The 13,654-nt window shown below is 38.5% G+C and overlaps 1 protein-coding gene across 11 annotated transcripts in view; it reads right to left on the bottom strand.

Annotated features, from left to right (window-relative positions):
* Positions 1 to 13,654, bottom strand: part of NAV3 (neuron navigator 3) — a 523,919-nt gene that overhangs the window by 104,272 nt on the left and 405,993 nt on the right. For all 11 annotated transcript variants that reach the window (XM_048934384.1, XM_048934394.1, XM_048934333.1 and 8 more), the window contains one exon: positions 8,564 to 8,679. In XM_048934384.1, coding sequence (XP_048790341.1) covers positions 8,564 to 8,679 — 116 coding nt within the window. The remainder of the gene's footprint in view (positions 1 to 8,563; positions 8,680 to 13,654) is intronic.

Here is a 13,654-nt window from a genome sequence, read left to right as displayed (position 1 = left end):
AAAGAGAGCGCTTGTTTCATTGTCATTTGGAGATGATAGCTTTCTACATGTACAGCAAACATTTTGTCCTAAGTTTAAACATAATCAAGGCTAGCACACCCAACAGAAAAGAGCCTCCAGGCCAGGTGCATGCTGGGTGACCTTGGAAAAGGAAGAAGACATTTCAACCATTTGACGGGCTAAAGAACAAAGCTCTAGAAATGAACACTTTGAGCACTGAGAGATGAAAAGTAAAGCCAGTAATACAGAAGCCTTTTGAAGAACCTATGGCAGTGGATTTCAAATGCTCTCTGGCATGCACTGATACAGCAAAACTGTAAAACCCTGGCACTAACAGTTCCTCATATATGGATGAAATTATCAACAGAGGGAAGGGAACAGCAGTAATGGACAGTTTGTACATAGGCCATTTGCTATAAGACACATTTGCTATAAATTGGAATCTTGAATTCAAGGTTTGGTTTAAAACTCATGGGAGCGAATGCCATGAGATTAATTTTAGAGTGAACTAATAGTACCTAAGTGTTTCACCTTATCTTTTTCCAACAGCTTAAGAAAACTACGCTCAATTATTCACACATTATTGCTGCCCATGCACCCATCAAAAATGATTTGGACAATTGTCTTCATTTCACAGTCTTTAGATATAAGAGTAAGCAAACAAGGAAAAAGTGACCAGACCCTGTTTTTGCATACTACTGCAAACAAACCCAATTCTGTCTCATGAAATCACTGTCAAGATCAAAAATCTGCTCTGTTCAGAAATGTGCTAGTTCACAGGTCTCCTGATTTGAAGACAACATGAACTTACCCAAAATATCAGTATAAAGGACCTGTTCTAAGTCCCCCAGCATCGTTATTATGACATCTTCATCCAGATGTGCAGTTCCTTCACGCAAGCAGCCTTCCTCCTCCTCCTCTGCCCAGTTCCTGCTAGCAAAATGAGCTGTGCAGGATACATTTTCATCATCTGATTTCCCCCTCTCCTGATTATCGATCCCAAAGCCTTCATCTGTACAACGGTCTCCAGACCTCTTGAAAGTCCTGCTTCCAGCAGATGGTAGCGCTTGAAATGCTTGGGGTGCGGTGAGGCCAGGCTGACAGAGGGAGTGCACTGAGCGTGAGAGTGCCTTGGAAAGCAAGCCTTTCCTCTCAGCTTCTGCCTCCTGCTGATGGTAACTCTGGCTGGACTTGGAGGCGTTTCCAAACCAGTTTTCCCTATATGAGTGTCGCCTCTTCTCCCCTTCGCTGATGAGCGTGAGGTTGGTTAGAGACTTCTGCTTCTGAAGACGAACACACCCTCTCCTAACCTCCTTGCCTTTAAACACTGACAGTTCAGCAGATCGCTGCATCTTCCCAGCTGTGCTTTGCCTCAGTCAGATTTCATATTCCCGAGATGGGCAGCAGTTCAGTTCTTCAGCACGGTCTGGAGGTGACCCTTGCAGCATCACACACTGCACATCCCAGGGAGCACATCCTTTCACGTGCAATGAAAAGCACAGCTCAAACATGCACAGTACACACTGTAAATGACTAGACAGGCACAGTCATTTTCTTTAAAATTACGCTGCTGTCTCTGCTAAGCCACTTCTCTCCTGTCACATTAATCTGCAGTACTTACAGTCATTTTCACTTGGATTTCTCTCAAGCAGAAGAGAGTTGATCAAACACTCTGCTCCAGCACAGAAGTAATCCCAAAAGCCAACCGTGTTTTCCCCTCTCCATCCAATCACTGGTCTCATCGGAGTGGTGGGCCTGCATCTCTGTCTACGGCTGCTGCACTCTGAAATCCAAAGTAGGCACAAGTGCTATCTCAGGCGTTTTTCCCTCTCTCACCAGATCATGACTGATCCCAGCGCACGGCTCTTCACTTCAGATGGGCTGACACAGAACTGCAAGTACAGCCTCCACGTCAGAGCTCAATAAAGAGCCAAAATTAACCACTGAAGCAAAGCTCTGCACAAGCCTCCTTGCATTTTAGTATTCAACCTGCATTCCCAGATATATGACTCTTCTCTGCTACTGCAGCGAATGCTGCTGGCTGCCATGGCAGCAAACATCCTGGTGAATTAAACCGGAGACACAGAAGCCTCTGCCCAGTTTACAGTGCCACAGGTTTCAAGACAAAGCTCCACCTGAACGGGATGCTACAGTCACAGAGCTAGCTCTGTGCAAATGCTAGTATTCTCCCAGAAAGGTAAGGATGATGAACTATTTCTTCCATATCACTGCCAGTCCTTGTGCAGGAAGCTAAAAGCAGATTTGCAAATGGACCTCGAGCCTTGCAATTTCTTTTATAAATTAGAAAATGTAATTTAAGATTATAAGGAAGCTAATAAATAGAATACAACAGCAACTACCCAGCATGATTTATAGAAGGAAATATTTTGTTTCTTTACTCTTAAAATATACCTTGTTTGCATCTCTGTGAGGTTCAGACTCTAGTATGGAATTAAAAAGCTGTGATTAAATTATTGTTTCACAATCTTCTGAAGAAATCCTATTAAATGGAATAGTAATTTTCATATAAAGAAACTCAATGTCATGTCTGAACTAAGTTGTTCAATTCTAAATGTGGTTTTTAAATAAAACATCAAGAGGAAAAGAAGACTTTACATTTTAATATATACCTTTTCTCACAGGGAAAAAGATGTAAGCTCCAGAAATGGTAGAAGGATAAACAAAAAAACTCCTAATTTCTATATACAAATGTCCTTATCTAAGAGCAATTGGTGTCATAAAACATTATGTAGAAATCTTCAAAGATGATTTTTTTATGTAACAATATATCGCTTCTCTCATATCCCTACCAAGGGAAGCTTTGACAGGGAGGTAACCTTTGAAAATGCCACTCTAAGAATTATCAAGTATTCAGATTCTCTACAGGAATAAGAGCATATAAAGAGAAGCCTCAGTGCATTCCTTGCATTTCTCTTTCTCAGTGCAGTTTTTAAAACATTAGAAAAATAAAAGAACAGGGGGAGAAACTCCTTAAAAAATGTTGAAGGAAAACTGCATTTTTTCCTGAGTAACCCTCATAAACACAGAACTGAGAGAAGAGTCAGCAGTCTCAAGCAATGAGAGTTTCCACACTGAATCACTGACACATTCCTAGAAAGACAGCGTCAAGAAGAGAGCCTACTCCTACCCCCCACCTAACCCACAGAGTCATGGGACCAGAAGAAAACTGTCACCCTGGTATGATTAATTCTCACATGTGAAGTCTGAAAAGCAACACCTGGAGGGTTGCACCATTGACATAATTCCCATGGTCTGCTCGGCTTAGTGGCACATACGCCCTTGGTGGTTTCTGCAGTCGTGTTTGTGAACACCAGCAGCAGCAGCTGGTGGGGATGCTCTCAGTGGGGCTCCAGCTCTGTGGGCAGCACCAAGCATTGCTCTCCTAGAGAAGCACTCAGCTCTTTGCACAGACACACCGGACACAGAAGCACCAAAACTGGCCTGGCATATTTAGTCCTCAGAGCTACCCACTGCATCCCAGCTGCAGCATGGGACAAAGTCCAGAATAAAAATGACAGCTGGGCTCTGTGGTGGCCCCAGGAGCATAGCTGACAGCTACCCTTTCCTTCTGTGCATTAAAAACACAGTGAGAGAAACATGGGGATATGGAGGCATTTGGTTTACTCACACAACCTTCATTCAGCCCTCATGTATACAAACATTACACTACAGCCCTCAATTGTAAGAGTACACGAACTTTTCTCCTATGAATCCCACTGCCTCATTTGGTATACAGATCTATCCTTAGATAGAGCAAATGCACATGTACATTTTGACCAAATTGTCAGTGCAAAGAGTTCTGGATTTATCCTCCTGCTTTACCACACCTCTCTGCAGTCTGTTATTTGACAAAACATAAAACTGCAGTGTGGAAATTCTTGGTTTTCTTTATTGAAAAACACTTTTATAAAGCTCATACCTCCATTTTAAACTGTAACAATGAATAAATAAATCTTTCTAAACCAACCGCACAGTATGGGAGACCAGAAGAAAGCAAATGCCATGACAGAGCATTATTCCCCAACCACCCTGCAGTTCAGTGTGTTCCCCACCCAGCGCACGGTAACATGGTTAAATAAAGAACAGCACAGGGAATTTCCCCACTCCATCACAGTCACTGTAATGCATGACACTGTATTTACCATCTCTTTCATAAAAGGAATTATAGAAATGATTTTAACCATTAATAGACTTGGGACAACTTTTGCTGTCAGATAAGATGTTCTCTGAAGCCCCTGCACATCATTAGCAGTTGTTCAAATGAATTATGTAATAGATCTGCAAATGCATAACATTATGAGTCTCTTCAGTGAAGCTTACTTGAAAAAAAAATTGGTAAACTATTTCCATAACTATTATTTCTTTTTTTTCCCCCATTTCTCTATTCTTCTCTTTTCTTTATTTCTATTTCAGAGCACAAAAGAAGCACAGTAACATAAAAGCTTGAAAATTGAATACTGTTATGAGAATACTGTCATTGATATTAGCACATAACTCAAACTAAATTACTGTCATTTCATCCTTCAGATTTTTTTATAATTTGCCAATATTTGCAAATTCATGAATAATTATTTAATTAAACATTTTGCTTTAAACTCTGATTAACGCTAAAATAAAATATTATCACTGATTTCATGAAATCACACTTTGTAGTCACAGATATGTACCACTTTTAATTAACTTACTGACATCCTTCTTCAATAAATTTTCTGCTGAAACTGATAAATGTTACAGATACTACATACAGAAATATTGCCCCCAAAGTGTGCAGGAGGTGCTACACATACTGCATGTGTGCTGTGCTGCTGATCTGCATGTCGACCATCGAAACATCTGGGAGTGCTCTGCTGAGAATTCTCACCAAAAAGAAAAGAGGGAAAAATTCTGAAGCACTTGGGATCACAGGTGGAACACATTCCCAGCAGAGATGGAGGAACTGTGGAGAAACCCAGGCTTACAGTAGCTCTACCAAGAGGCAGAACTGGCTTTAGGCATAAGACATATGGTGAGTTAGCTATGGCATCAGGCTGGGGACAACCAAAGAAGAAAGTGACTATTCGAATTAACAAGGTAACTGTTGAGAGTTCATGTCTGCACCAGCCTTACTATCTCCTTTACCTTCCAGCACCAGCCTCCTGTCCCATGGCTCTACAAGTAAAATCAAATCATCACTTGCCCAATAGCAGGCTAGAAATAGGTAGGGTGCTCCAAAAGTAATACCTCCTTTTTATTGCCATGGAAACTTCAGCATCTACAAAAAGCACAAAAAACTGATACAGCAAAAACACTGTTTTTCAAACAATCACCCCCATTACCTGTGCATGTTCACCAGCCATGAACAAAAGCCTGCATCCTGCACTCATAAAAATCTGCACCAGCAGAAGTGACCCACTGTTGCTGTCACTACTGAAACACACCATCCATTGCCTCATTGTGCTCATATCCACTGGTTGATCTCCATAACTGATGCAATCATCAATCCATGTCAATGGGTGCAATTTTTTCCACACAAAGGAATTCAGAGACATGCCTTTGCTTTATACATACTTCCATGTCAGACACTATTTTGTCAGACAGCCCCTCTGCTGACATCTCTTATATGGCAACAACACGGAATGGAATATTGGTTGGAAGGTTCAACCTCTACTGCCATATCACCAACCTCCGCCTCTGAGGTCATGGGCCAATATAAGAAAATAGGAGGCATTACTTCAGAGCAGCCCTCATAAGTGGAAAAAGCCAGCTACACTCTGACTGTGTGCCATCCTTGAACATCTCTGCGATGGAAGAGAGGAATGCCGTTTAAAGAAACCAACTGCCTTAGAAACTGAGAGGAATATGAAGCAGAGAAAAGCTGGAAACTACCTCTAGAGCTTCTCACTTTTCCTCTCTACTTTCTCTTATCACCACTGTTGAGGAAAGGCTGTGAACTACATTGCTAGGCACAGAAAACAGAGCCATGACTGACACATTTCACCAGTGGAACAAAGAAATTCATTTTATTTTAAGAATTTTAATCATTTTGTTCTCATCCAAATTTTGCCTATATTATGGAGATGTTTAAGACTGATCGGCTGATTTTACCCTGAAGTAGATTAGGAACTCCAATATGACCTGCTTGGCTAGTTAACAGACAGTAACGTTCAACCAGTGAGCAATAATGAACAGGAGAATGTAATTATAATGAAAGTAATGAAACAGTTTATACAATTATATGGATTAAGATATCTTTGTCTTTAATATTTTGGCCTTATCAATAGTTGGCACCATAAAAAACCGTAAAGACTGATGAATTATAAGATATAAAATAGGTGGGACGGCACTTCATGAACCTTCTCCTATAGCCTGTCAGTGGTTTCCAGATGCTCAGTCTCCTGCATGATTTTCATTGATCTTTTTTGCCTACAAATAAATTGTGCTAGTGCATATGGCTACCAATTTACAAAAAGAAACCTGAGATGATATAGAAAATGTGCTCATACACAGCAACAGTGGAAGGTTTCTGAGAAAGACATTAGCCACTTGAAAGAGCTTTTTTTTTCATGCAGGTTCACCAATGGCAGAGTCACCAATGCCTTGGTGGTAGTTCACCAAGCAGACAAATATGTATTCAGCAAATGCAGCATCTGAGCCATTTATGCTGTTACAAGCCAATTACAGGTGACACACATCTGTTTTCCGCTGCACAAAAGCCCTGAACCATATTTTCCCAGTGATTCTGCTTTGCTGCCTGTTACATCAATCAACTGCTAATGCCAAAGTCTGAATAATCAGCTTAGAAACATCTCTGATGCCTAGTGCCCTTTATGCTTTTTTTCTTCTTTTTGATACTGTTCCACTTCTGTTCAGAACAGTAAAAGGCCAGGAGACATGATATCCTTTTTGATCATTTCAGCAAGTACTGAACTGATTTTTTTTTTTAATAATCTCAGTAGATAATTCCTTGAAGCAACCTCTGAATTGCATTAAATGTTTCAATTTACACTCTTCATACTTACAAGACCAAAGAATCTGACTTCTGGATTAATTCAGAATCTTCTTTTTATTTTATTTTATTTTTTTTTTACTTTAAGAATTACTACTGTAAAATAACTTTAACAGGTCCTTGTCACCTGCAGGGAACACTTTATCAAGCTTCAGGGTGACATATTTCTTATAAAATAAGGGATGTTAGACTTACAGAAGTTTTGAAAGCAGTAAGACAAACCAGGACAAAAGCTCAATGTCAGTATGAATCAGCTAAATGCCAAGGCAGTCCCACAAATCCTGGGCATCTGATTTCCCTTCTGGTACAGAGATAATTTTAGACTGATGTGTCAAATGAGTATTTTAAAGTGACTTATATCCTGTGTAAGAAATGAATGACTCGTTCTAAATTTATTCGAGTGTTAAAAATTTGGAGTAAAATGGCAAAACTAAAATTGAATCCACAGGGACAGGATTTCACCTTTTATTCTTGTAAAAGGGATACTGAGAATAAAAAAAAAAAAAGGACAACTCTGTCAAAGAGTCCTTTTGAAAGTACTCCCACACAAGTCTGCAATGCGCTTCAGTCCTGATGAAGAAGTCAGCTATGACACACATTGCTTTTGCATCCGTAGGCAGTCATGGCCAGATCATGGGCTAATGTAAATCAATAGGTCTCTGTTGACTTCAAAGGAGCTATTTCAATATGATTTTTTTTAAAAAAAATCCCTCACATTTGTAACCTAACAAGGGAAATAAAGCCTTTACTCCAGTTTTACAAGGAATTGCAGAGCAGAACCTGTACCAGATTAGTTCTAGCAGTAACTTAAAATACAGGTACAATAATAAGGACTTGCTCATTTTCTTATTTATTAAATAAATTCATTATTGTTCATTTAAAAAAGAAAAAGATAATCTTATGTCATTAATGTTTCAATTCTGGTGTTATGACTTAATTTGAAGGTCTTAAATGCAACATGATATCAAACATCCTAAGTATAATTCCCATGGCTGTTCTGAAGCATTAAGTATGACTCTAAAAGTAACAATGACTTGGAACCCTCACTTATGAAAGTCCATTTTCTGCAACGATGAAGGAGCAGAACAGAACAGAAGGAATCAGTTCAGTCAAGGAACTGGTAACCAATGACAGAATTTGTGGGTGGCAGGGGAGGATCAGATAAGACAGAAGGAAAAAATTCTTTATGATGAGGATGGTTGAATGCTGGAACAGGCTTCCTAGAGAGGTCGTTGAGGCCCCATGCCCATCAATGTCCAAGAGACATTTGGACAATGCCCTCAGTAACATGCTTTAATTCATGTTTGGATAGTCCTGAAGAGGTCATAGTGATATTTGAAGGTCCTTTCAAATTGAACTGTTCTATTTTGTTCAGTTTTACATGTGAAACAGTAACTGTGTATGATCCAAATTTTCTATATACTTAAAGCCACTCACGAATAGAAGTCAGAAATATTATTTCAGTGGCTGTAAAACTCCTGGTAAGAAAAAAATATATATAAACAAAGAAGCACAGAATTCCAAAATTGAGGCTTTTTCTGACTTTTTGTCACTTACCAGATATCTCCTCTAGGCACTGTTTGGCAGTCTTACTGAATGACAAATCCATTTTAGTAGGACTGGTGCAGGAATCAGCAGGTGGTAAAGAGGTACTGTCATTTTCTGAAAGAGTTCTGAAAACAAGCAAGAAGATGGATTATTATCATCTGTCATACAGATATCAATGGAAACAAACAGTAGCTGCAGCTCAAACTAAAATTATATCTCGATATACATCCTAGGTAAAGACATACGGAGAAAAAAACCATGAATGTCACATTCTTACTGAATTAGTTTGACTCCAGTTAGACAAATTTGCAACTCTGTCTCTTCAAAAACAACTCAGGAGCTTAAGCTGAGAAGTTTGGAACCATTTTGTTTCCTTTCTTTTTCTTTGCAGGAGTCAACCAGATATAGGCAAAATCCATTTAAATCTGTTAAGTCACATGGTAAGACATATATAAGGGAAATGAAAACTTGTATTTCATTGCTGAAATACTAAGTGAGATAGGCCATGTGTGAAGAAGCTTAGGCAAGAATGGAATGGAAATCTGGCTTAGATATTTAAATCCATGTGCAGCTTCTTTCGATAATGCTCCTTATATAACTGGGGAAATGGAATAATAAAAAGTGATTCCATTTACTTACTAACATATAGCCCACATTTTCTGTAATGGCATATTTCTGTGGATATCAACTATAATGGGTATCAACTATAATGGGTAAATGGGCTAATGGCTAAACTATAATGGGTACACTTTGGATACAGTGGATACAGTTATTTGCCACTGCATAATTGTAAGTAGCAAGAATACACTAATACATAGATTATAATATAGAACATAACAATTATATCTCTTCCTAATGAAGAACTGTAGCATAACTAGATGATCTTCAAGGTCCCTTCCAACCTAAGCTGTTCTGTGATTCTGTGATCTCTCCTACCCATGTGCTATTCAATCATGATGACATTAAATAGCAACCTGTACCACATTTGTATACAGTAAAAGAATGCAACTAAAGATAATACCAGCTACTTCTCAAAATAAAATGGAAAACATTCTTCAGTTACCATTGAATTTTCTCCAGTTTTTCTGACATGAATAACACACTCAGTCTTCTGATTCCTTGAAAGACTGGTGAAATATTTATGTCTCAATTTTAAAGCATTACATTTATAGCTCAAGTCTTAAAATTCACAACTGTGTTTCTAATGACCAACTAAACTGTCAACACACAAGCATTTAACTTATCACTCAAAATAATTCTACGACAATTTGTGTCATAAAATTACCTTCTTGTTAATGTTTTCTTCATTACATATTGCACAGATTTTTTCAGTAATTCATGGCAATAACTGAGGGAACAGATATATGTATATACAATGGAGCAAGTTCTGTCATGCTGAGATCTGTTGATTGTAATCCTTTCAGTCATTTAACTCTGACCTTAAGAACAGAAATGTGCACTCCTTATCTCTTTCTGCACTTTGGAGATTTGGGAAATAAACAACAGTCCTCCAAAAACAGTTTTTGCTTCTCGTCTCCTATTTCCCTTTTCACACTACTGGAAACACATATGCAGCACACAGTTCAAGGTCAAACATGTCCTATTGACCCTGAATGTGATTTTACATCTACTGTGTGAGGACAGTGATCTCAGTAATAAACTGAAATCCCACAGCCCCACCTGCTTTCCTGTCTTGCTTCAAATCATCAAAATGAATGAGGGACACATCTGCTTTCACTGAATGTAACTTTGACAGATCATGAAAGCTCTGTCTGGGCTTTATGATGACACATAGTGCTGGATCAGCCCAGGACAAAAGGTCAGCCCAAAATCACATCTCAGAAAAAGACACTTACAATAATAGTAAAGATAATCAAAATGTTCTGCACTCTTTTCATTAATCTCAAAAAACTATGCTACAAGCACTAGAGACAGAGAAAGGCTGACATTAAGAGGAACACTAGAAACGTGCAGGCTTCTATTGGTCTTGCACTAAGGGCCCTCAGCTAGTTGAGAACAGTTCAAACATTTCTAGCCACATCTGTAAATGTATATGGACTTCACATCAGTCCACTTCTGTGTAGAAGTAGAAAAGGATCTTTTTCACCTTCTGACCTTATGGCATTGCATGCCTGATTGTGTAACTGTTCTTCCATCAATCACTGCATTAGCCCAGACAGGGGATGTAAACCCCTCTCTGACTGACCAAGAGCCTTATGTACGCTATTTTCTAAGAGAGGATTGAAAGGATCTATTCTTAATTATTTGCCTTTCTGTAACTAAAAAAGGGATTAATCGATCTGGATCCTCACTAGACACCAGTATCCAACATTTGCACTTCTCAATCTAGAGAATGCGGAGAAAGATAAGCACAGAACTTCAGTGATTTGGACTACCCTCTGTCAGATAGCATTGTCTGTACAGTCAACAAAGACTAATACAAAAATCACTACTGACTATATGGTATATATTTGCTCATGTTAAAAGAGTTGGATTCCCCTATAGGTAAAAGAGCACAGATAAGTAAAGAGTGAGGTAAGTAAAGAAAACTTCAGAATGAGAGCATCTATTCACCTAATATGACAATGAGTAAAAGTTTTCACTTGTTCAACTCAGGTCAAATCAAACTTTCCAGAGTTATACCAAACAGCAATTAAAGTACATTGTCTGGATGACGTGCTGCGCGATATGGTTTAGTACTAGTGGTGGCAATGGTGATGAGGAGACGGTTGGACTGGATGATCTTATAGGCCGTTTCCAACCTTGTGATTCTATGATTCCATGATTCTATGATTTCTGTTCTTCATATTTTTTGTTTGTTTGTTTGTTTGTTTGTTTTCCTCATTTTCAAATACCTGATACAGCTATAATCAGGAGATGTTAAAAAAATGCCATGAGAAGAGATACTTGCAAAGATTCCCATTTCAAACTTTAGAATCCAATTGGCGGGATGAACCACAGCACAAAATCCAGTTTCTGACATAAAAAATAGCATCAAAATCTAGTCTCAAGCTAAAAATACTGAAGAAGTAATATCACATAACACCAATAATTAAAAAATGTTTGATTTAATTTGTAGAAAGACCATAGAAACACAAACCAAATGTAAATGCAATGAGGTTTTCTTAACTTCACAGGCAGCCTGAAATAACAGATCTAAGAAGCATGAAACGTTTCTTTTATCTTACTTCAGACTTGAAAGCTCAAATATGATGTAAAATAAATTTGATTTGATAGAAAACACATTACAAAGAAACTGCTTTACTGACTATATTCATCAATTTAATGTTTGATTTAGTAAAAACATCAGTGATTCTAATTATTCAAAGTGACAGCAGAAATTCTACAGAGGACTATGGATTTCGAACAGTTGAAGTTCTGCTTACATAAGAAAGGTAGTTATTTGCCAGTGGAAGTGTTGGGCCAAAAAGCACCTGCTCAAGGACTGTGCTTGAGTAACCCAAGGAGGAACCTGTGGACAGGGCCTCACCAACAGGTCTTCCTCGAACAGGCCTCCACCTATCTTGCCAACAGCCAGCACTTCCACAGCAGCCCTGTTTTTGGTGCAAGACGGCCAAGGCCCTGTCTTTTTTCTGGAGCTAAGTTTAGACCACCTGGGTTGAAGATGGTCTAGTGGTAAAAGGCTTCCAAGCAAAACCATGCATTTCCTGGGGGAACAACGAGGTCCAGGTATGGACAGGGCACCTGAAACATCAAGTTTGTTTTCCTCAAAGCCAATCACAAGGTGTGATACTTTGGATTACTGATGTAGATGCCTCTTTGCTTAGTTCAAACATCATGGTTTATTTAAAAAAAAAAAAAAAAAAAAAGAGGAAGGTGAAATTGCAATTGCCAGAGTTGCCTTCCCCTGTATTCCTGGCTGTTAATTCTTTCTGTGGGTCATATTAACCCTATGAATGACTCAAATGTCCTCTGCAGTACTGCAGTACACATCATTCTCCAGGCAAGCAAACAGTAAATAAAATATATTTTCACTAAAATTAGACAGGGATCTTAATGAATGGACCTGTATCATCTACCTATTTGTAGCCCACTGCCTTTAAAAAATAATACTTGCATCTCTCTTGTCATCAAGGAAGACTTTCAGTTTTCTCAAAACACCCTGTTGACACTTCTTCCAATGCTATGTATCTGCAGTTTAGGTTCATTTAAGCAGCCATCATGAAATCAAGATAGTCTGCTTTCTATTTTAATTGTGGCAATCAGAATAAGTTTATCCCCAACTCACTGAAATACGTTACCTATTTGTAAGAGATTAAGACATGCTTAATAGGACAAACTCTGTTCTCAATCACACCTGCACAAGCTCATTCAGTTTGATTAAAATGATTGTGTACAAAAGTAATTAAGGACAGAATTTGAAACACTACTTAATAATCTGTCTTTAACACAGTCAGTGATTTCCTGTCTCTAACAAAATAGCCAACCTTTAATAAACACAGATAACATCAAAGATTTGTTTGGTTACTGCTTCACATTTCACATGATATCAGATTAATGTGCTGCTTTTCTTTTCTTTTTTTTTTTTCCCCCTCAACAGCTCTCTGAGCTGCAGCTGTCTTGAATGTGTATTGCTGTGAGTGTAACAAACTGGCAGGACCGCATCTGGAATATGAGTAGTTTGATCACCCATGTTCAAGACATGTGAGTTAAATTGGGAACAGCTGCAGAGAACGGCTGCTTGGACGATCATGGGAAGGAAGAAACTCTCAGAGAAAACAAAAGAGATAATTTGGTTTAGCCTTACAAAAGACAAGAATGGGGATAAGCTTATTCTCTGATGCATTTAAAAAGAGCGATAACAAATTCAAGAGAGGAAAGACAATTTTTTAAGCTAAAGGATAACATTGACAAAATAATAAATTGAGGCATTCTGATTTGTGTTGTTTGTAACTAATTTCTAACAGTGAGACGAAGGAATTACTGAAGGAAACCTCCCATTGGAGTAGTGAGGATATCTAGTTTAAGATGAAGCTTAGTTGCTATATGATAAAGGCTTACAGGGCTGCCAGTGACAGAAGACCAAACAGGACTCAGAATATCATTTTTGGCCTACTACATTTTACTGATTATTCAGTC

Source organism: Lagopus muta, chromosome 1 (genome assembly GCF_023343835.1).
Source record: "Lagopus muta isolate bLagMut1 chromosome 1, bLagMut1 primary, whole genome shotgun sequence".
Classification (NCBI taxonomy): Eukaryota; Metazoa; Chordata; class Aves; order Galliformes; family Phasianidae; genus Lagopus; species Lagopus muta.
Note: the sequence above shows the minus strand (reverse complement) of the source record. Positions and strands in the feature narration are given on the sequence as shown.